This window comes from Poecile atricapillus, chromosome 4 (assembly GCF_030490865.1).
Source record: "Poecile atricapillus isolate bPoeAtr1 chromosome 4, bPoeAtr1.hap1, whole genome shotgun sequence".
Lineage (NCBI taxonomy): Eukaryota > Metazoa > Chordata > Aves > Passeriformes > Paridae > Poecile > Poecile atricapillus.
Window position 1 is genome coordinate 17,643,783 of NC_081252.1, and position 22,965 is coordinate 17,666,747.

Here is a 22,965-nt window from a genome sequence, read left to right on the forward strand (position 1 = left end):
TTTATAGTAGAATTAGAAAGAAAGTGTCCCTGCCGTAAAAAAACAAATAGCAGAAGTGAGGAATGTATTTGGTGTGAGTATAAGTTTCTTAATTGTGCTTTTGTTCTGTGAATATGGATGCTAAAATGTCTTGGTCTGTATGTTTTTCTGTTCAGCCAGCAATACAGGTATGCACAGGAGGCAAATCACTGACCTTTTAGACCAAAGCATTCAGGTACATTCCCAGTGTTTTGTCATCACCTCTGACAATCGTTACATCTTGGTCTGTGGCTTCTGGGACAAGAGTTTCCGTGTTTACTCTACTGACTCAGGTAATATATTTTTAAAATATGGGAACAGCCGAAAAGATTTTTTTTTCTGTTCATAATCAGCCTACTTTTTCAAATAAAGGATGAGGGGTGGAGTGTGTATTTATTCCCCTATTAATAATATTTGTCAAATCTTTCCTTGCCTATTTTCCATGCCTAAAACTGTCATGTATTGTGCACTGTCATTTTTTGTGGTATGATGGCAAATGTGAGAGAAAGAGCTCTGGTCTAGACTGAGCTTCACACTTCAAGCTTATAGGACAGGGATGCCTGCTCTTGCACTGTAGTTTCCACAGGTGAGAGTTTGTGTAAAGCTTGGTATACCAAGAGAGTTAATTATTCTTAAAGTATTTGCTTGAAATTAACCCTGGTTGGTTTTCAGCACCAGAGAACTGGGTATTTTTCAAGAAACACAGGCAAGTACCATAGAATAGGAAGTCTTGAAATCTGGTGAAGGAATATTTATGAAAAGCCTTTGAAGACTATACCATAGTAGAAGAATTGATTTGGAGCGACTGAATTCTTTTATATAACATAAACTGATCAATATAATGGGCAGCAGTTAAATTAGTCTGTCAGCTGGAGTGTGTCCAAACCATTGAAGTCATGCATGTGTGATGCTAAATAGAAGAGACTCTTTCAGTGTAGCAGCTACAGGAATTTAAAAGCCATGGAACCCCAGGAAAAACTAGGTATGATTTTTTTTCCCTTTCATTATCTTATAATGGAAATAACGACCTCACTGCAAGGTACTTCTTTGGGATTAATGACCCAGTGTGGTTAATGTGTGTGTGCCATCAAGCTTTCCAGTAGGTTATTAATCCCTAGGGAATATCCTACATGTTTGTCATAGTTTCTTAAATATATTAGGTAACAGTGTTTTTCACACTTGGCAAACCAAAATGTCTGACAAAACAGAATGGTCTTTAATGAAAATCTGTTAAGACTTTAGATCTCATGGCGTACTTCAGTATTTCTGTCATTTTTACAATTTTAAAGACTAAACCATAAAGGAGAAGTTCCATTTACGTAATACTGACTGCCCACAATTCATTATTCAGACATCTTGTTAGACCTTTCTTAGGTTAATTTTCTCATTTGTGAAAATAAATTTACATAAAACTGTGAATTTAAAGTGGATCTTCAAAAAGGATAGCTAGCAGTAATAAATATTCAGTATATATTCTTGATTTATATGAATAGAGAAATCATTCTATTATATCAAAATATGTATTTTACTTCACACCTATGGAAGGAGCTTGTATGGTTCTGGTAGCTTTGCCCTGTATCAGTCTGAACTATAAATATCTCTAAGTTATTTCCTCTGTGTATGGCAGATTTACCAGGCACCTTGTTACTACCATAGCCAGTAAGGGTATAAACCAAAATACCATTGACAGAAAAGTTTCAGATTTGTCTCTTCTATTTGTCAGTATAACAACTCTAGCTTAAATAAAGTGAATTCAGATGTAGTTTACTTTACTTCACATTGAAATGAGAATATAATAGGGAAATTTTTTGAAATCAGCAGAACATCATGGGGAATAGATGATGTGATCAGTAAGGCATAAAGACAAGTGAACACAAGTGTTGAATTCAATTACGTTTTAGGACTTGCACAAAAAAAAAGAACCATTTTCCTATAAGATCTTGGGTGTGCTTGTTTGTTTTTAATAGGAAATACTTTCAACTTAAATCATGGGTTCTCAGCACAGCCAATCTAGCAGAATAACAATAAAACCTTCCTCCAGCAGTGGGAATGACTTTGAGAGAGTGTTTTAGCTTCAGTGCTGGAGACTTGAGTCTTACTTTTCTTTTAATTATTCGTAGCACAGCTGTCAAATAAAACATTAACTAGAAAATTTGTTCTGTCAAAAAGGAATATCTGAGTGCAAATGGAAAAGTTTGATAGTATTGTATAGAGAGGACAACTCATGTTAAAGGAAACAGGAAAGTTTGAGGAGCTCTTATGAAATTAGTCTTTTTTTTTTTAGCAATATAAAATAGCAAAATCTTATTTCTTATTTTGATGAAACTCATTGAATCTTTAGGTTGCACAGTTACAAAATAAAACTAACCAGGCAGAAATAACCTTGTAAAATGCTTGGTTTCCAGAACAGAACCTATAAAATAAGAAATAATTGAGAAGGCGATCTCTATAACTCAATGATGTTATTAGCATAAACTTGCATTCTAAAAGTATAAATTACCTCAGGTAAATTGTTTTTCATACAGCTGAAAAATATATTACATAATTACTTGATTCCTGAGTTACTCACCCTTGTGCTACAAGGTGAGTATGCACAGTAAGAGTGCAGCCAGGAGTTTGCCCTGTCCACTTAGAAATGGCTCATGTGGTAGCATTCATCTCACAATTTCCATTGGAAGGTTAGAGCAGGCCTAATAAGTTTTGCCAGTGTTTGATTTTGAATCTTTAAATTTCATCTGTTTTTTTTTTTCTTCATGTACAAAAGTAGTTTCCCCTCTTTTTTTTTTAGATATCCATACATATCTCTTGTTTTATTTCTGTTTTTCTTCACTTTAATGTAATTACCTTTTTGATCTTGTTATAAATCTGGCTGTTAATATTATTTTTGTTCTTAGAAGCACTCCCTTAAGTCTTTTGTTCCCATTAATTGTTATTTAGTGGCTGGATACAAATACAGTGCTTTTGTAACATTTAAAAAGAGGCTGGCAATATTCCCTATTATGCATATTAAGGAACCAATAGTTTTTAATTCATGCACCAAAATATTTTATTAAAATGTGCTTGAATCCCAACACTAATCTGTGTTATTTTTAATTTTTTAATGCTTTTCTGAACATTTTATTTAATTTTATTTTTATTTATTTATTTTAAGAAACACAGTAGTCTTATTTCCTTTTTCTCTTTTTGGCCTGTCTTGTCAATCCTTCCAAAGCCATCACTCTTTTTCCCTTCTGTTTCTCCTCATTCTTTATTCAGCCCAAAGCACAAATGGATGCATAGTCATTTGGGCTGAGAAAGCCAGAGTCATATGTTGGAGTCATCACACATCACACTTTCTTGTGTCATTGGGTGCAAGATTTGTCCTGGCCCCTGCTACCTGAGTGGGTGCATGAGAAAAGTGTGTGTGTGTTTACTTTATCCCACTTCTTCAAGATCTGCAATTGCTGGGCTTCAGCAAATCCAGTCTGACTTTTGAATAAAGCATAATATTAAGAGACTGCAAGTATTTTTTTGTATTGATTGTATAGACTACTGCACTTTTAAATAAGTTTACACCAAATAAATGAAGAAAAAATATTAGTCCCCACTATAGTTCTGTTTTGAACATTTTTTTTATTTTTTTGGATAAAGAAAATATTTTTAAGATACTTCATAATATTTTTAATTTGCTCTAGAATAAGAGAGTAGTTTTAAAAGAATCAATTTTCTGTGTTCCAGGTAAACTGATGCAAGTAGTGTTTGGCCACTGGGATGTTGTGACCTGTCTGGCTCGTTCTGAGTCCTACATTGGAGGGAATTGTTACATCCTCTCAGGATCTCGGGATGCAACCTTGCTGCTCTGGTACTGGAATGGCAAAACCAACATCATCGGTGATAACCCAAGAGGTAAGAAAAACCCAAAAAAACCTGCTTTATAAGGAGTTTGTCTCAAAATGCCTTGAGCAAACACTTCATAAGATAGAATTTTAGATAGGGTGCTACATGCCCAATCCTCAGAGTATGAGGCATTCTAATTGGTTCCAGTGCAAGCAACAGGGCTTGCATCATATAACCAGATGAATAAGGCAGAGTAACCCTGTTCCAGCCTCACTCAATTTTAACCCCTCCCACCCAAACTTACCTTGCACTTGCCAAAGTGTTTATTCTATTCCATCTTGCAGCATTTCCCAGGAATTCCTGAATCCTGTCTTTTATTTATGAAGATTCTCCCTTTTAGCTCTATAAAAAAACAGTGAACTGCTATGACTGTACAACCCTGTATTATGTAACAGGAAAGGCAGAAAATTATATTGGTTTATGCTAGTTTGACTCCACACAAAAAAAAATTAATTTCTGATCCCCAAAGCAAAGAAAAAGGCAGTTGAGAAAAAGCCTAGAGTAAGCCATTTTACGGGAATGAGGGGCTTTCAAGACAACTTCTGAGAGCTTATATACATAAATTTAGGGGCACATCATAGCCAAACAGAGGTCCTGTTCAGCAAAAAATAAAATGCCTTGAAGGGAAAGGGTAAGAAGAGGATATTGTATCCTATGAATACTATTTCTTAGGTTTTCTTCCATTCATTTAAGGTCTTCTCTGACCCTGTTTAAATAGTAGTAAACACTGCTCTGCAGAGGGCAAAATGGACATCTGGAAAGCAAGAATTGGTATTAGAGCTGTCATATATTGCAGTTATAGCTGGCACACAATTTTATATAATTGAAACAATACCTGATGTCTTCCAAATTAATCAATTCGGTAAAGTTGTTTGTTACATATTCAATCTCTTACATCTGGAGTTATTTGAATTTCAAACACAGAGGTGGCTTGACTTAAATTGCATCCTGTGAGCAACTTTGAAGAAGCACAACTAATTAATATCAGAATGAATATCTGAATTTAACTTGCAAATTGTTTGATGTTGACTGTGAAAGCTATTCAAAAGTTGAACAAGATGCAGCTCAGTTCATACAGTTGCAGAATCTTAAGGCAGAGGATGTGTGAAAACTATCCCAATTATCCTTCCAAGCAGCCCTGTTCAAGTGATGGTGGTTTTTCTGGGAAGTGGCTAGCAGTGTTTTATGAGCATCTTTAAATAAACATGGCTTTGCTTGAGGAAAAAAAAATCTCTGTGAATACTTCATACATATTTTGCAGTCTATCAATTTAAAGAGAACACAAACTCTGTGTTATTTTTTCAGACCTTGTAAACTTGGAAACTCCAAAGAGTTTGCAGATTCTTAAGCATGCCTTGAGAAGTTGTACTTGTCCCACATTTGCCAGGCTTTGCTGCTGTGTGAATGAGACTTTGAGGCTATAGGCTCCTTGATCACCCTAACAGATCATTTGCTGAGGTTCCATACCTACTATTTGACTCAAATATGTAGATTTTGTTACAGTCTATTGACTCTCTTCTCTAAAGCAGATTTCTAACATATTAGTATTTTGCAGTTTCCAGAGGTAGCACCAGGCAGTTCTAGATGGTCTTTAAAATCACACTAGCTACCTGGTAAATCTCTGTGCTTGTAGTTCTTTTAGACTTGGACTTCTAGGGACTTGCAATGGCTCCTGTGTTTACCAACTGCCTTTATGTAAGGTTTTTTTGTGATACAGCATGCCTGGAAACCTCTGTTATCAATTGGAATCTCATGTCACTATACGTATTTCTAGACACGGGTATAGACAGTTCCTGCTTCAAAGAGATGGTAATCTGGGGTGTTTAATTTTTCCCAGAAATAGCTGTCTGTAGGCTTCTCTGTTCAGTCAAAACTTTTTTTGAAAAGACAAATGAAAAGAGCTGGTTTTGCTTAGTTCTGATTTTGTCAGAAATGGAAAGCACCAGCAGACCTGTTGGGTTCTGAGCCCTGTTACTACAGCTGTAACTTCCATCCATTTGCAGCATGTTGGTATTTAACTGGTCTAATGTCTTTCTGTATTTGAAGTTCATGATTCTTTTACCTCAAAATACAGTTTATTCATGCTTTCAATGAGCACTATTCACTGGAATCTTAGGTACTCTCAAAGTTGATATTTCTTTTCTATTTTTTCTCTGTTGAATTATCTCTAATGTCCATCTTAAGATGACTTCACAGCAGTGTGCATCTAATGATATTTTGCCAAATCATGGTGCCAGAGTAGTTTCAAGAAAAAGTGATTTAAACCAGGGAGTGTTTATTTCTTCCTTTCATAGTACCTGTTGCCTCAGTTGTACATCAGCTGGCAGGCTGGTATGATCCATCTACTCTAAATAATATCCCATTAGGCACCCATTATTCCACTAGTTATATTTTATTTACGTTTACTTGTCTGATTTCTTTACTTTCAGAGAACTGAGCTCTGGATTTCTGTCTCTGTATATTCATGTTTTAGAATGATACTTAAGCTGAAAAGCCAGGTGGGCTGTGGCACACATGATAAATAAGTGGCTTTGTATTCTTTATCAAGGACAATTTTATGGCTGACTTGACTGTATTGAAAAATTCTCTTGTTTTGATTTAACAGAAGAAAAATGTTGCTGAAAGACTTATTATTTACATAATTTAGCTTTAAACTGTGAGTCTGACTTTTTAAAGAAATTACAGCTATGGAGTCTCACTATCTTATTTAGTTTCTCCCCAATACCTCTCAAATGTATTGATCACTGTAAAACAAATCAGACAAATTGAGGTCTCAGAGATATAGAATTTCTACATGGGACACATCTGCTCAAAACTATTTTATTCTTCACAAAACAGCTTGATTACATTTAGATGAAATAATTTTTTCCTTCTCATATTAGAACCTGAAATGTAAAAAAATATTTCATTATGCTCTTTCATCAAATGTAGTTTTTCTCTTTCTAAATTAATTGGTTTTGAAAATGTAAAAGCATGGCACTGCTTCTCTTTGGAGCACAGGCCTTTTTTGATACAAAAATGTTTCTGGGGACAATTTCTGACCAAGCCTTGGAATAATTTAGAACAGAGCTAAGGACCTGAAGTAGCTGTATCCTTTGGAATAGCCTTGAGCCGTTTTGCTTTCACATTAATTAGCATAATTTACTGTGGAGATGTAAAGTCACTTTGCATAGTACAAGGGGCTTTTCCTTTTCTCTCCTTGGCATGTGGCTGGCTTGGGGGAGGTGGGAGGGAGAGGATGTGGCCCTCCCCTCGGTACTCCTTGGAGCCCATGTGTGATCTGTGGCACACAAAGTTGGCTTCTGCATATTTAGAGGCTCCAAGGCACCACTTGGGGATGTGACATTATGCACCAGGACTTGTGTGGTAGAATGTGGGGATTCCTGGGAGAGGGCTATGGAAATATGCTGTGTTTTGTCCTTGCCCAGCTTAAGGAGATGGAGGTGGAGGGGAGGTGAGAAGTGGGGGGTGGAAGGAGGGATTGTGTGATGTCTGGAGAAAAGAGATGAGAGAATTCATTTGCATACAAATAGTGAGCATCACTTTCAGATCCCACTTTCGCTTTGAAGCTCAAGTGGCAACTCCTGGCCTTTGGACATTTCCTAGGTTGGGGGATCAGATTTTCCTTTGTAATCACAGAACCATAGGAAATAGGGTGGGCAGGAGCTTTGATCACCTGACCTATTCTCTTTTCCCAATGAGGGCTTAAATTTGCCAAAACCAATCTCCACTGATGTTTGTCCAATCTTCTCTTAAAAAGTTCAGCAAATACATTTTTGGGCCTTAGAAGCCCCATCCTTAGCAGTCTTTTCCCAGTGTTCAATCTAGTATCCAATTCTTTTTCCAGAAGTTGCATTCTCTCATCTTTTATCTATTCCTTTGTGTAGAGAACAGATCATTTCCTTCTTGCAGGTACTTCCGGTTATTTGGATTGTCATGACCTGCAATTCTTTGCCTGCAACTTTAATAACTCAATTCTTTGTTTATTGCCATAAGTCATGTTTTTCCAGACCTCTGATTATTTTTGTGTTTTCCTCTCTCCAGTGGACTGTCTTCCTCAAAGTAGACCCAGGAATGCAGCTGAAGCCTTTGCAGTAATAAGTAGAAAACAACCTGTTTCACAGACCAGTACTTTTCATATCCCCAGGGAATATCTGTTTCTTTCAAAACACCATGACACTGTCACTGTTTTAAGGGCATGAGCCAGTATGAAATTCAGTGTTTTTTGAAGAATCTACTCACTTCTGTATCCTTCTCTGTGTAGTATAGCTATGGAATCTCATCTTCAAACTTCCTGAAGTGTATTCTTTTTTAGACTGTTTCTCCGATTTGTCAAACTTTGAATTCTCATCCTGTCCTCCAGCAGCCTTGCAGCAGCTCGTATCTGCAAATATACTTTGCTGTCTTATTCTATTAAATTGGTCATTAAAGCAAATGCTGGGCTAGTACATGGTTCAGGAATGCCCATCAATGGATTTACCATTTTGACAATGAATAGCTTTCTGAATATAGCTTTCCAGTGTATAATAGTATATTCTGAATGTGTGCTTCCCTGTTTTCCTTAAGGAATTGCTCACGTGGAACAGTGCTGGAGTTCTTACTAAAGTAAAAATATGTGATGTCTCCCTGAACACATCCTGTTACTTTGACATTGCAAGAAAAAATAGCTTTGATATGATTTGTTCAGAACAAATCCAAATCAGCTGTTACTCATCTCCTTGTTTTCTTGTAGGAAATTGAGTGTGTATGTATAAAAATGTAAGTGTTCTGCCAGTATTTTTTCTGTTTGTTGGGATTAAGCAGACTACTCTCTAATTTTCTTTTTCCTGCTTTTTAAACAACACAAGACTTGTTTTAGTTTTGCAGAACCCCACCCAGTATCTGTGAAACAATTGTTGTAGCTCTGGGATTATGTAGCTTCATTGTTACAGTATCCTCAGGTCACTATTACCAGGCCAGTTGAGTGCCAAACATTTACCTCATTCAGGTATTCTCTAGTTGAGACAACAGTTTTCACTGCTGGTTTTACTTGGGTTTACTGTCTGACTGCAACTGACCTTTTCTTGAAGTACTTTTGTGGCATCATCTACTGCTATTGCTTGCTCTTGATAACAAACCAACTTCTTGAGAAAACTTGGCATATTTTTGTGTTTTTAGAATGTTATTCCTGATGTCCTTATTAATTACATATCATTCTTTACTCATACCTTGCTGCTTACACTGTTTCAGAAATATCTGATTTATTTTGATCTTTCTGCCTGGCTTTACTGTGTCAAAGTCACTGGAGAGCTCTGAGTTGTGCCAGCTGGGCTCTTGTCTGTCTTATCCCTGTGCTGCATTCAGTAGTATCCTTATTACCTTTTCCTTTGTTTTCTGTAGTCTTAACTGCCCATGAGATCTTACAGGATATTCTGTATCTGTTGAAAACTGTTTTCCCAAAATACTTCAGGAATTATCTTGTCCTTTATTTCTCCCTTATAAAGTGTATTGAACATTCTCTTATCTTTGCCACTTCCATGTAAATTCCTTTCAGCAATGTGTTTTAAAATTTGTTTTGCTGTATTGGTTATATTCATATCTAGAAGGTAATTTCTAGCTGTTACATATTAAAAATTGTCACCAGATCTCTTTCTACACACATACTTGTGATCTTCCTTTACCAGCACATGATTTTGTAGTTGGAATACACTATTTTCTCCAGTTTTCTTTAATAATCCCTCAACTACATGGACCAGGTAAAGGCCAATCATAAATGTTAGTGAACATAAATCTGTGTCTTCAAGGTTTTGGGTTTTTCACTGGAGCTATTTTGTTTGGATATACTTTCTTGAAGGGGAGGTTTGGGGTGGTGAATTTTTATTAATATTGTTTATGGTTCTAAAATGGTTTGTGCTTAAAAAATGGTAGACATTTCTATAGTCCAGTGGAAGATAAAGTATTTTTCTGCTATTCTCTTTATTAATGGAATATGAAGATATGGTTCCGTTGCTTTCAAGGAATGTGTCCACAATTAGGCTTTAGTTTTCATGATTTGAAAAAAACCAAAATATTCCTAATTAGAAATTTGATTTGCTAAGGAAATTAAGGCTTGACTGATAAAAATCTTCAGTGCTATGAAATGTATAGTCTGTGCATAACTGTATCACTACTGCTAATACTAATGGGCTCTCTTCTGAGTTATTGCACTGATCTTCCACACATATGTGAATAAAACAAATTATATTACCTCTTTTACGTTAGCCCATAAAACTAGAAAATGTTACTCTCTGTATGTATCACATTTGCATCATGAGGACTATGGGGGTGCTTTCATTGCATACCTTTATATTTTTTTATAGAGTACTATATTCAGGTATTTCTGAGTGTGGGAAATGGTTTTTGTGGTGTAGCTGTGTAGCACCTGATTTCCTACTTAAAAATAAAACTACTGTATTTAAGTAAGATTTAATTGGGAAGATTCACTGAACAGTTTTGCTATTGAAAATGTGTAGAATATCTCCTTCAGAGGAAAATGTTTAAAATGTATAATCTTTTCAATTCATAAAATACAAAATCTCCCAAAGGATTCAAAATTTAATCACATTCCTTGTCTTGCTGAAAAACAGTCTTGTTCCTATCCAAGCTACTTTTAAAAGAAACTGCATTTTTGTTTTAATCTCATTCAGCTAGAATTCCTAAATAAATATTTGAATACCTGCAAGACTTTTATCGATTAACATTATTATTGTTAAATATATATCTAAAATATGTATAGTAAAAAGTATAAAATAATTATAAATTATTATTAACATTAAAGCTATAATCTTGAGACTAGAGAAATCATTCGTTTTTAGTTGTATAGGTAATCATAGTAAAAGATAAAACATCTGTATTTCATCAACTGCTGCAGACATTTTTCAGTTTGAAAATTTAAACTTCTTGAGAGTGCTTCATAATTAATTATTAGTGGACAATGCAAGCAATTTTAATTTGAAATTATACCTGAGGAGCATCTTTGTACTGGCTGATTGAAGAATAATATCATGGGTTATAATTTCTTTGTACTCAGTCACACTAATCCTGTAAAGTTGAATTCTGTGAGGATTTGCATAGATGCTTCTCTCTGCACACAGCGAGCAGTCACACTGATTTCAAGCAGGTCATGTCTCTGCTGTTAACTCAGTAGCCAAAAAACCCCTCTTTGCCTTCTTCCCTCATCCTCATCTTGAATTAACCTACATCTTGGTTCCCAGGTCTGCATGATCTGGACTTCTGTTTTCAAATTTTTTTTCAAAACCAATGGTAGTAGAGAAGATGAGGATCCACATTTCCAAAGAATGTTTATAGCATAAATAATTATATAGAATTCTAATTATTATTTTTTAAAAATTGAAAGTAATTTCCTTAACAGCAGCTTCTCTTAAAAAAATGAGTTGGGAAGTATTTGTAAAAAGCTTACCTGTTAGTGTTCCCTTTTTCATTTATCGTGCTAAGTAGCAGGAGTATCAGAAAGTCCATAAATCACTAATCAGGCTAGTTAGTAATGGAAATTCTCCTATTACTGTTACTTTCTGTCTACCGGAGTAGCTAAAAATTTGCAGAGCCTACAAATACTAAAATATGTTTGAAATCACTGCAGTTATAAAGGCAATAGTCCGCTGAAGTCAGACTGGTAGGAAAAGTGTTGCTCCAGCATCGAGTTTTAGGACAGTCTGCACATGCTCCTTTAGGTGCTCAGTAGCTCTTTTATTTTTCACTGCTGCACGCATTTTATACGTTATTGTGTGATCCTTTCTTAAAAAAAAAAATAGCCAGTAAATAATTCAGTATTATTGTAACATTGTTTTACTGCAGATGCAACAAATATTCTTTGTTTCTCAAAAATGGCAGCACAGCACAATGTTGTATGTAAAGCCAGAGTCCTTCAGCACCATCTGCTGGCATCAAGTTGAAGCTGCTCTCAGGACTGGATCCTAAGCACTATCTAGTAAAAAATTAAAAATACCTATTCACATTTTGGAGGAAAAAAATCATATGTAGTATAATTTTTATTATTTTTGTTGAATTTCTAATGAGAAAATACAATGTAAATTTAAGTTCAACATAGGAACTGACACAGAAATAAATCAGGAGTGCTTTGTTAAGTGGGACTGCAAAAAGAAATTGAGTACTTTTTTCTTTTTGCTTTAAAAGGTTTTAACAAGCACAGTGTTACATTTTTCTATGTTGCAAGTCTAATTCAGTACAAAGTATATCATAGAGAAGATCCACAAAACTTGGAAAAAGTATCCATAACATGTTTTTGAAAGGTGTTCTTTTACCTAACATTTTTTACTAAATATTCTTTTACCTAAAATTTATTGCATTTTTCAATGTTAGCCTTGAAATCCTCATGAAAGCTTAGTGGACAAAGTCCCATATGCTGTAACTCATCCCACAGTCACCTGTAGCTCCACAGGTAACAAGGACTGGGGCAATCTCTGTGAATCTAGAACAGAGCCTTAAATTCTGCAGCCACAAAGGCTCCCTGTCCTTTCTTCTTTCAGCTGTAACACATTGATACCTCAAAGAGTTTGAGGCCTCATTGAACCTCATTGTATGGAGGCCTCCAAGTACTCTGTAAATCACATAGAAATGATGGTTCTACCTTCCACATATTTAAACTGGAAAAAGGATGAAGAATAACGGGTGGATGGATTCTGGTGTATCTGGAAATCTGCAATGATGGCACACAAGCCAGATAATTTTGTATCTATATAATTCCAAAAGTTATGTCATGGATGCCTATGGGGACAAAGTCTTCATTGAAAAGAACTTACAGTAGAATTCACGGATAGTTTGGAAAGCAGCTAAATAGCCATAATGGCTTGGTAGTGATGAGCATGTAAGTTTGTGTGCCAAAAATATTTGTTTTGGCCAAAATTATGTCCTACAGTACTAAGTGTAGCATCTCTATCATCCTTGTTTTCAGCTGGCTGAGAGATTGTGTTTCAGGACTTGTCAATCAGTAATTCAAAGAAGCATTGTAGAGCAGGTTTTGAGGCAACCAAGGATGTATGTATTTTGAGACTGGAAACAAATAAGGAGTTAGGATGCTGCTTTTTTTGGCAGTCACCTGCTTCAGGTGTTACTAAAATAGGATGCTTGACATTTCCAGCAGGATAAACATATTTAGTACTCCATGAAGCAACACAGACCTCTGGGTTCCAGGAAAAACAATGCTGTTTTTATGACTTGTAACTAATACTTGGTGCGGTAAAATTATATTCAGATGATAAATGAATACAACCCTAATGTGCACTATATACAGAGTTGTGGGATGATGTACTAATGCATCACATTTATTTACTGTGGTTGGTTGCTGAGAAAAATCACTGTTCACTTTAAAGTCTATACCACGTAAGACAGAATAGGTAGTGCAGAAGATACAATAATTAATAGCCTAGAATAAGATCACAGCATAAATGTTATAAAAATGATTTGATCAATACAATAATCCTGACTTGGGTGAGAAATTATTTTTTAAGTGTTTCTGGGTTGAAATTCTAGTAGTAGCTCTCTTACCATGGAGATATTGGAGTTTCGGCCTGACTCATTGACAAAGTATCTAGTTTAAAGAGTTACTTGTATAAAGCTAATTTATGTATTCTCTGAAGTTGGCATATGCCATCAGCACTCCCAGTTACATTGGTAAGTGAAGGTGGTAAGCATCTCTCTCCTACACTATACTTCTGATGGTATTATTGATTTGAAATTACCTTGATAAAAGTAATCAAACAGCTCAAGCACAGACTTCAAAATAAATTATTTTGATGCATTTTAGTAGGGGGAAATAAAAAGATCATAAAAATGTGCTAAACTGAGTGGAATTATCATAGGAGACCTCTCATCTCAGATTATATTTTCCCCAAGTTATGAAATACTGTATAGGTTTTAACTAGATGTAGTTATCTTAGTTTATCTCAGTAGCTGCTATTTCTGACTGAAATAATTGCTTGATTTTTTTTTTCTTCTTTTCTGTTTAGGTTTGTTGTCTTTTTTTCTTGAACTTACTAAGTAATGGTACTATAAACCACAAGAGAGAAATATGAAGAAAATATATATTTTTTTTTTAGTATAAACAAAAACCAGCCCCTTCATAAACCCATTTTAGAACATTATTAGATAAAAATGACAATATTCTAAAACTTCAAAGCTGCCATAAGTATTATGGCAGTTAAGTAGCAGTTTATGAAGTCGGGATGGTGCAAATATTAAAATATTAGTATACTCTGACCCTGAATATTCACCTGCAGATACTTTCCGGGGGCTTCAAAAAGCCCTGGGTTCAGTGGGAGGAGTCCTGCTGAATGACTTCCAGGACTTGCAGCAGATGAATCCCCACTAAGGGAGAACCTGTTCCAGACAGTTTTGTGTTGCACATGGTGTAGGAATTAAGAAACTGGGGATTATTGACTTTTGAAGTCTGAATTGTAATACCCGGTTTATGAAGGCCTTTCATGAAGGATCTTTTTTATTCTGTTTGTTTTGGAAATGTAGCTTTTGTGCACAGCATGTGTGAAAATTCTTTCATTAATACTGAATAAATGTTGGTCACTTGTTGCACTGAGTGACACTGAGGGAAGTACAGTAAGCCCTCCTGGGTTATATTTACTGAAATGAATCCTACAAGATAAAGCTAATGTATTCTTTCCTTACTGAACAAACCATCGCATCTCCTGTGCTTTACATGTTTAGACCTTGCTCCAGGATAGAATGATACATTGTTTGAAGATGTTGTTCCTTTTCCAGCAAATACAGGGTTGAAGTGGTTTTTTGCAAAACTGAAACTTGCATCTTGGCATAAGGTTGTACTTTTTCTGGTAAAATAAGTCTGAACAGATGGAAAGCAGTTTGAAGGAATTAAGAGAAAATGCTGATGGAGTGTCACGTGAAGAAGCAGACAACTATGAAGTTCCTATATAATATGAAAATATTATATTGTTATATAAAAGTTCTTATTTATAAAGAAAAGATTTTTCAAACTGAAGCTTTAGGAATACTTCAGTGATTTTGTGTGGTATCTCTTGAGTAAGATCAATCAGGTAGCTTCCTGTGCCAGTGAAATGGGGTTCTAATAATTTGGCTGATTATATGATCTATAAATAATGTTAATACACAGACTTTATATAATGTTGGACAGTTATCACTTTGATGCAATTAAGGTCTGAAACCTACTATATAATCAACATAGGACCTTAGCAAAAAGTCAGTTTTCTTGACTTACCTGCATTTTTCTGAGAGCATTTTTGTCCAGATGTCCTATATTCTGTACATACATCTGTACTTCCCATGTTTATTTCAAAACTTTTATTGTTTTCTTTACTTTTTAACCATAAAAAGCAACTTCAAAATTGGGAAATTTTAAAATTTAATTTTAGAAGGCATTTCTTACATGTATAATTTGGTTTGGTTGATGTATCATTCCGAGAAAGCACTCAATCACTTTTGCAAGAAAATGGTAAAAAGACTAATTAACTGATGCTTCATTTATTTGGATTTTATACTGACATAAAATCAAATAATTAATTTGCCATTTAAAAGTGTCCCACAGCCTCTGCAATCAGAGAATAATTTAGAAATGGCTGTTTAGGTCTCTGTGACTTATAATAATTGTCTTCTCAGTATAAAACATAAAAAGGAGCACAATCAAATATTTTATATTTTAATGTGTTGCATAATATTCTCTCACCCATAAATAGTAGGAAGAGTATCTTGTATTTAATTGTGAGGTCAGTTTTTTAGCTAATCTCTGATTAGGTTTACTTTTAGGAAGATATTTTCTTCAAATGAGTTCTTGTGTTTGGTTCCGCTTTTACAGCTTAGTGTGGAAAATAAAGAAAGCAGCCATTTCAGGAATTTGCTGATGGATTTAAAATGCCATGATCCTGCGTTGTATTGTAACATCACCAAAGCTGAAAAAAATGACAGAGAGAGACCCAGCAATAGAAAACAATTTCATGTTCTCTCCAGTAAGGCTTTTCTTCTTCTGGATGTCATTAAACTGGAAGAAAGTTTTTACTTTGCCTTAATCCCACTGTTCCTTTTTAAATGTAGTTTCCAAAAGCCTAACATTTTTTCACTGATATATCACCACAGGCTGACATGATATCATGTGCTCTTTTATCTTCTGAAGCTTGACTTTTATGATTTAAAATGTACTTTAGTTACTCAAGTAAGAGTGATATTTTATTTTATATTCTATGGGAAAACAGTGTTGCAGAAATTATTTATTGGAATGTAGGTGAGTTCTCTTGAAATAATTTGAATGGTTGCTGCAAAGGTAAAGTATTCTGTCCATTACTGAAAAGTAACTTTATAAATCTGTAACTTAATAAATCATTGATGGCACTTTCAGCAACGTGAATGTGTCATTAAGAATGTTACAGCATTCAGCTCCAAGCAGTGATCCAGTGATGGGGTAGTCTGAGGATATCCCTGTATCCTACACTGAGAAAAGCACATCTGCAAAACTATTGTATCCTGGTTATTAGTGCTAGGATTTGAACTATCTTTAATTTCATTTGACTTGTTCATCTTCCTTAAGGATCTCCATAAAGATTCTCTGAGTATTCTTTTCAGCCCTTACTTAGGGTTTGCATCAGTGGTCGTAAACCTGCTTAGCGGACAAAGACTCTCTTCCCTTTGAAGTCACTTCCCTAGCTTTTCAAAAGGGTCTGTGAGTCTGTTCTCCTAAAACAATTCAGAAAAGTTTGAAGTGGTGCCCCTTAAACCAGCAACAAAATAAAATTTTCTCTTTGCATTATTGAAAACCATGACAATCTTTTGAAGCAATAACAGTTTAAAAGCTTTTAAAGAAATCTGTTCTGCTCTATGACCAGCTTTTAAGTTGACCCCATTATTTGGGAAATCAGAGGCTTGGAAACCCCTAAATACTTGACATTCTTATCAAAGGAGTCAGCCTGACTTTTCACAGGACTCTTCTTTTACAGTATCTATTCAAATCCTAAGTTCTTTAAAGATACTACTGAGTTTTCTTCTTTTTTTGTTCATTTGGGGTGGGTGTTTGGTGGGGTTTTTTTGTTCATGAATTTTCTGGATTTTGTGGATTTTTGGTTTTGTGGGGTTTTTTTTTTAGTGTTTCTTTATTTCAAATATCATTTAGGAAATAGTCGATATAATCTGTGAAACACTGATTCTTTCACCTCTAGATTTATACTCTGTTATGTTTGCAGTCAAGTCCAAATTCTGAAAAGACTATGAGTGTTACTTAGGCAATTTTATTTTCTGTGAACTGTGACACACACACACACACACGTGTATATATATATATATATATATATATATATATATATATGCACTCAGTTTCTACTTCTTGATTTAAGAGTCTTATCCCCTACATTTATTGGATGTAGTTGCTGACGGCCTTATGCAGATAAAGCCCATAATAAGTAGTTGCTGTAAGCAATAAGTTTACTCTCATGATTTTGTTTATCTGCAAGTCCTAATAATTAATTCAGGCATTGCTTCTCATAAGTGCTTCTAACTCCAATATCTTACGTTCATTACCTCCTGCGATGTTGTATATTTAAAACTTCCTGGATTTCAAAAGTTTTATTAATGTGAAGTGTATAATTAATTCCTTACTGATCTATGTATGTGTTAATTCAATTTCTGAAAGCAGAAGAAAGCAATAAAACCAGAATTCTAAAATTCTGCTAATATGGGCAGCTCATTTAAAAGAAAACAAATTAACAAAACCGTTAAATGCACAGAGCTGCCCCAATTTAGGGCTTGGGAATGACAAGGAGAATTAATTTGGTCAGCAACATTAAATTGTTACTGCATGACAGTGTTACTGTTATGGTTGCTGTTACATATTCCTCTAAAACTTCAGGTTTGTAGTTTGGCTAGGTAGAGTTCATTTATGAATCTTCTGAGGTGCTTAGCCCATGTTTAGGGGACCAAAGTTCAACAGAGCAGCTTTGCTCTGAAAGGTTTGTGAGCAAAATTCACAGGATCAGCCACCTGAGAAGTACCTAGAGGTCATGAAATCCACCCTTATGCTTCCAATTTGTTGGGAGTTTTTTTCCTTTGCTCCTGAACTGTCTGCCATACTTCCTGGGCTTGAGTCAGTTTTTTCAAACATTACATGAAACAAAAGTGACAGCTTCTAATGACTGTTTCTTAAGAGATTAGGACAGTTCAGCAAGTTGCTCCAAAGCACGTTTAGATTTAAAATGCTAGCAACATACATGCCTGGGTGTGTACATGTATGCACACACATATGATGTCTGTGGCTGTATCTAAGAAAAAATAGGTTTATTTACTTTTCAAGGTTTTGTATTGTTGATACAATTTGTAATAGTAACTGCAGAACAAATCAAATTTTGAAAGGTCAAAATTCTTGATTTGAGACTTTGTCAGAGATTATGACCTTTACTTAAAAGCCATTGGAATGTGGCAGCTGCACAGATGTTTTGGGAGGTGGTGTAAATGGTCTGAGTAAAAATATTCATGCAAGCCCAGATCTTACACTTCTTTTGCAGAGAAGTCTCTCAGTGTACACATGTAGGTTCTGAGAAACTATCCCTTTAAACATAGCTCCATGATTTATAATAACAGTCAGTACCGGTAGTGCTGGTGCTGCTCTACATGGACAGATTAATGCCATTTATCTTTTAAAAAGTTACAACCTCAAATGTAATTTGATTGATGCTAACTTAGTAACTAATGGGGTCAATTGGTCCCACTCTTACTCTGTGTCTTTGTAAAATCATCTCCTCTTTTCCAAGTGAAAAAAAAGGTTGATTTTACCACTGCTTTACTGCCTTGTTGGTGTTTAAATGCTTTGTAGAATGCTGTGAATGAGATAATTATATGGTAATACAAAAATAACTTCGTGATTTTTTGAAATGCCAACACTCTTGAAAAAGGCAGTGAATAACCTGTGAGCAATGTTATAAAACTATTTAAAGAGCTTTATAGCATTTGCTTACCCTTTTGCTGCCTTGACCTGGAGAATAATGTTTTTTCCTTTAAATGTGCCAGTTGTACAATTCTTTTTTATTGTATCCATATATGTTTGATTATAGAGAGAATTACAAAAAAAAAAAATACAGTTACTGTAGCAGGGAAATGTCTAATAGGAGCATTAATATTGAGTTTGAGTGGGACTTTTTTGCCAATTCATCATACTCACTGTGGTCCAAGCTCCACATCTTGCAAAGAACTAGACTTCAGGCTGAGGTTTCAGCACTGTTATTAGGTTAAAATAAAATCGGTCTCTGGAAGTTTTCCTTTGTCTTTGGGTACTTCAGGTGTCTTCTCTTGAGAGCTACTGTAGTGATGCTTGCATTTACCAGTGCCTGTTGTAGGAAAGGGTAGTAATTGACTTAAATCTCCCTCTCCACAAAATATAAATTAGAGGGGGAGACAGAAGGAGGGGAAACCAACTTTGGTTGGTTTTACTGCACACCTGACTTTCCTATTACTGCATGTTAGTAAATCTGCAGACACAGTGCTGCTGCTGTGCTGCACAGGTAGGAGTGCAACAGTCCTGTATGCAAACAGGAGCATTGAAGTGATTTGTAAGCAACATGGACTCAAAAGAGCAAGGAAACAGAAGGTGCTTCAGTGATGGAAAGCAGTGATTTTGGGAATAGATTGTAACCAAGGATTGCTTTTATTGTTTTTTCACTGAAGGTGATTTTGCAACTCCTCGAGCTGTTCTGACAGGACATGACTATGAGATCACCTGTGCTGCCATTTGTGCTGAGCTTGGCCTGGTAATAAGTGGTTCAAAAGGTAAGGTAGCTCTTGTCATTTCTTTCTGTTCATGAAGCTATAATCCTAATAGGATCCAAGAGGAATATAGTCTCAAGTGGCAGAATTTATAAACTTTATGGTGGTTTTATTTCTAACCTTTTTTTTAGTTGCTATGGAATTTTAAACCTCTTTTTAAACATGTTAAAATGGAGTATTGTTCAGACATTCATAAAAGGAGGCAACCACATCAGTTTCCCTCCTGCTTGCTATTTCTGTTTGTTTATCCAGTGTGTAATTGCATATAGCATAGTTGGATACAGCCTTTGAGGGCCAGGATGGTTAAGAGTGGCTGTTATGGATAACTTCTCAAAAAGGGAAGCAAAAATTAGTTTTGGGAGAAAGAGAATGTGCTGGACTGTTTGTTTGATGAAGGGTGTGTATAAAGTACTGGTAATTCTGTTCAGACTCTTTCAGCTTGGTTGCAAAGCCTCTAATATGCTCCATTTGTGTTCACAAAGATTTGCTTTTAGCAGGAAAATTATAAAGAATGGTGTTCATTCTGTGGACATTCATTATAATTTTCTTATTAGCTTAATTGTCCACATTTATTTTTAAACTGTAAATTTATTTGAATTAGTATCTTATTAGTATTTATATTTTTATATAAATATTTATTTATTTTAGTATCTTATTAAGATCTCATTATCTTTCTACTTTAGTGTTTCTAAAGTAGTTACTCAGAGACACCTCTTCAGATTTGGGTGTACTCATGGCCTGTACCTGTGTTATGCATGTGAACTTGTGTGGCTGATGTGCAAATCGGGTATTTGTCAAAATATGTTAAAAAAGAAAATATTTAGTGGGTCATGTATGGCTTAAAATCATAATATGAGAACATTTACTTGTAGAATACCTACACATGTAAATTCATTACTCTTAGCTCTGTGTGTCTGTTTTAAAAATCTCCTTTCAAGGCTCAGTATGCTTAATTACTCAAAATTAAATAATCTCAAAATTAACTACTATCTGCTTTAAAAGAAAATCCACAGAAGGCAATCTACATGCTCTAAAATACCTTAATGCAAAGCTTTTAAGGGATAAGCCATTTATCTTAGTGTCTGACACCCTTGAAGTCATAGGCAATTCACCTAAACATGGTAACAACCATTTTAAAGTAGTATAATAGTGATTATTTAAGTAGAAGTCATGACTTATTATTTGAAAAATGATGTCTATAATTGAGTGTATAAATCAATAACCTGAGATCCTGTTCTGTCTCACTAGAAGGACCATGTCTTATACATTCTATGAATGGAGATCTACTGAGGACGTTAGAAGGTCGTGAAAGATTACAAGGTCCCGAAAGCTGCCTGAGACCAAAACTTATTCAAGCTTCCAGAGAAGGCCACTGTGTCATATATTATGAAAACGGCCTCTTCTGTGTGTTCAGTGTGAATGGGAGACTGCAGGCCACTATGGAAACAGATGACAAGATAAGGGTGAGTGTCCTCAAATGTGTGCTGTCAGCTCCATGGGGAAAAGCTGTCAATGCTGGAGTCGTGTGGAGACTCTTTCTATAGCAGGACCATAAATACGTGGTACAAGACCATAGCATAGCAGCATTCTGAAAAAATTCAAGGGGACTATGTACTCTCAATAAAATTAGGAGGAGATTTTTACAGTTTTAACTGTAAAATTACTCTGTTCATAACGTAAGGAATACTGTGTAGGCATTTCCTTGAGCTGAAGAATACAAATATTACTAATTGCTGACCAGGAGAGGCTGTGCTGCATCTTTACTTTTGAGTCTGAAGGCAGGAGATCAGTGGACATGCTATTTTAAATGTTAGTTTTCCCTTTCTTTTGGCATCTCTTACTGCATTCCTGCATGTGTTGTGCTGAGCTCCAGAAAGTTTACAGGGATATATCTATACTCAACTCTTTTAGCCCTTTGGCATTTGTTAAGCAGGCAGCAAAGTTCCACGTCTTTAGCTGCAAGAGACATGGAGCAAGTCCAAAATTATGCAGGAGGCATTTTAAGCTTATGGCTTTCTGAAAATTGTTTTATAATACAAAATGAAGGTCTCTTGACAGTTCCTGTGTAATAGTACCTATGAAACAGAACAGGAGCTGCCAGCTGTACTGCAGTACCACACCTCCAAGATGATTTTTGTAATCTGATGGAAGATCCCAGTAACTCAGCTGCTGGGATTTCCAATCTGCTTTTAAGTAGAAAATTCTGAGGAGTTTTTCCTTTATTTGGATTACACATGTCAGGAAGGAAATCCCTCTCTGCCATCATGTTTGTTTTACAGAATTATTGGCATTCTTTCAGCTGTTGAGCAAAGTTGTGAGCACTTCTTTCCATACTAAAGATGGAAGAATGTGTCAATGTATTTTAAAGAATTTTGATCTTCATTTTTGTACTTTATAATTTGTAGGGAATGCTTCATTAGCACTGAAGTTTCTGGTACAGTTCATTATATTCTACTTAAAACATTCTAAAACTCCTATCATGTACTATGCTCTACTAATCCACTATCCCTATATCATCCACTAAAATGTCAGCTATGTTGGTGGTGGAATATGCAGAAATAGCACTCTCTGTAGGTCCCTTTTCCATAGTGAGAGCGCAGTCTGAAAGGGTTAGGGGGCATTTGATTTCTGTGTTCTGTGGCAGCCACAAGTGTAGGTTTGAGGCTGGGGAAGTGAAGTAGTGTATATTTCTGTCCCCAGACATTTTTCCAAATTAATGTAGATTTTTGCATAAATTCCCTGAAATTGTTCCTTTGGCTGTCCTTGTACAAATACTTCTGAGATTTTCAGCCTACCCTTCATCTCAGAGTTTTTTCCATAAAGCAAGACCATATCACAGTGTTTTCTCTTTTTACATTAATAATGTTGATAATCTGTCACTTTCAGTTGTGATTATGTTGTCAGCTAGGCCAGCAAATCTGTAAAATATCTAGAAATCCCTTGCCGGCTAAAACAATTTCTGTAGTGTTTCAGTCAGTACCCACAGCTTTAGGAATGTTGCTGGAGGCAATGGAAGTTCTACTCTCTGTGGGCCAGAATTATGTTTGTAGAGGGGTTTGGGGTTTATTTTGTTTTGTTTTGTTTTCTTTATCTCCCAGTGGTCCCAGCTGAGCTTTACGCTTAAGCAACCTACAGCGTCTCTGCCAGTGCTTCTGCACTACATCATCGCTGAAGGAGAGTGGCAACTGCATGATTAAAGTGGGGCATTTAAAATGAATATCATCTACCCATGGGCTGTGCTGACAAACTCTCCTCATTGGCTTTTACTCGGGAAGGGTAGAAGAGGGA

General features: G+C 35.4%; 1 protein-coding gene across 3 annotated transcripts in view; it reads left to right on the forward strand.

The window, feature by feature from the left end:
* The window catches only part of LRBA (LPS responsive beige-like anchor protein), a 367,953-nt gene that overhangs the window by 336,539 nt on the left and 8,449 nt on the right, over positions 1–22,965 (forward strand). For all 3 annotated transcript variants that reach the window (XM_058837408.1, XM_058837411.1, XM_058837409.1), the window contains exons 52-55: positions 156–311; positions 3,736–3,903; positions 19,579–19,680; positions 20,926–21,140. In XM_058837408.1, the coding sequence (XP_058693391.1) occupies positions 156–311; positions 3,736–3,903; positions 19,579–19,680; positions 20,926–21,140 (641 nt within the window). The remainder of the gene's footprint in view (positions 1–155; positions 312–3,735; positions 3,904–19,578; positions 19,681–20,925; positions 21,141–22,965) is intronic.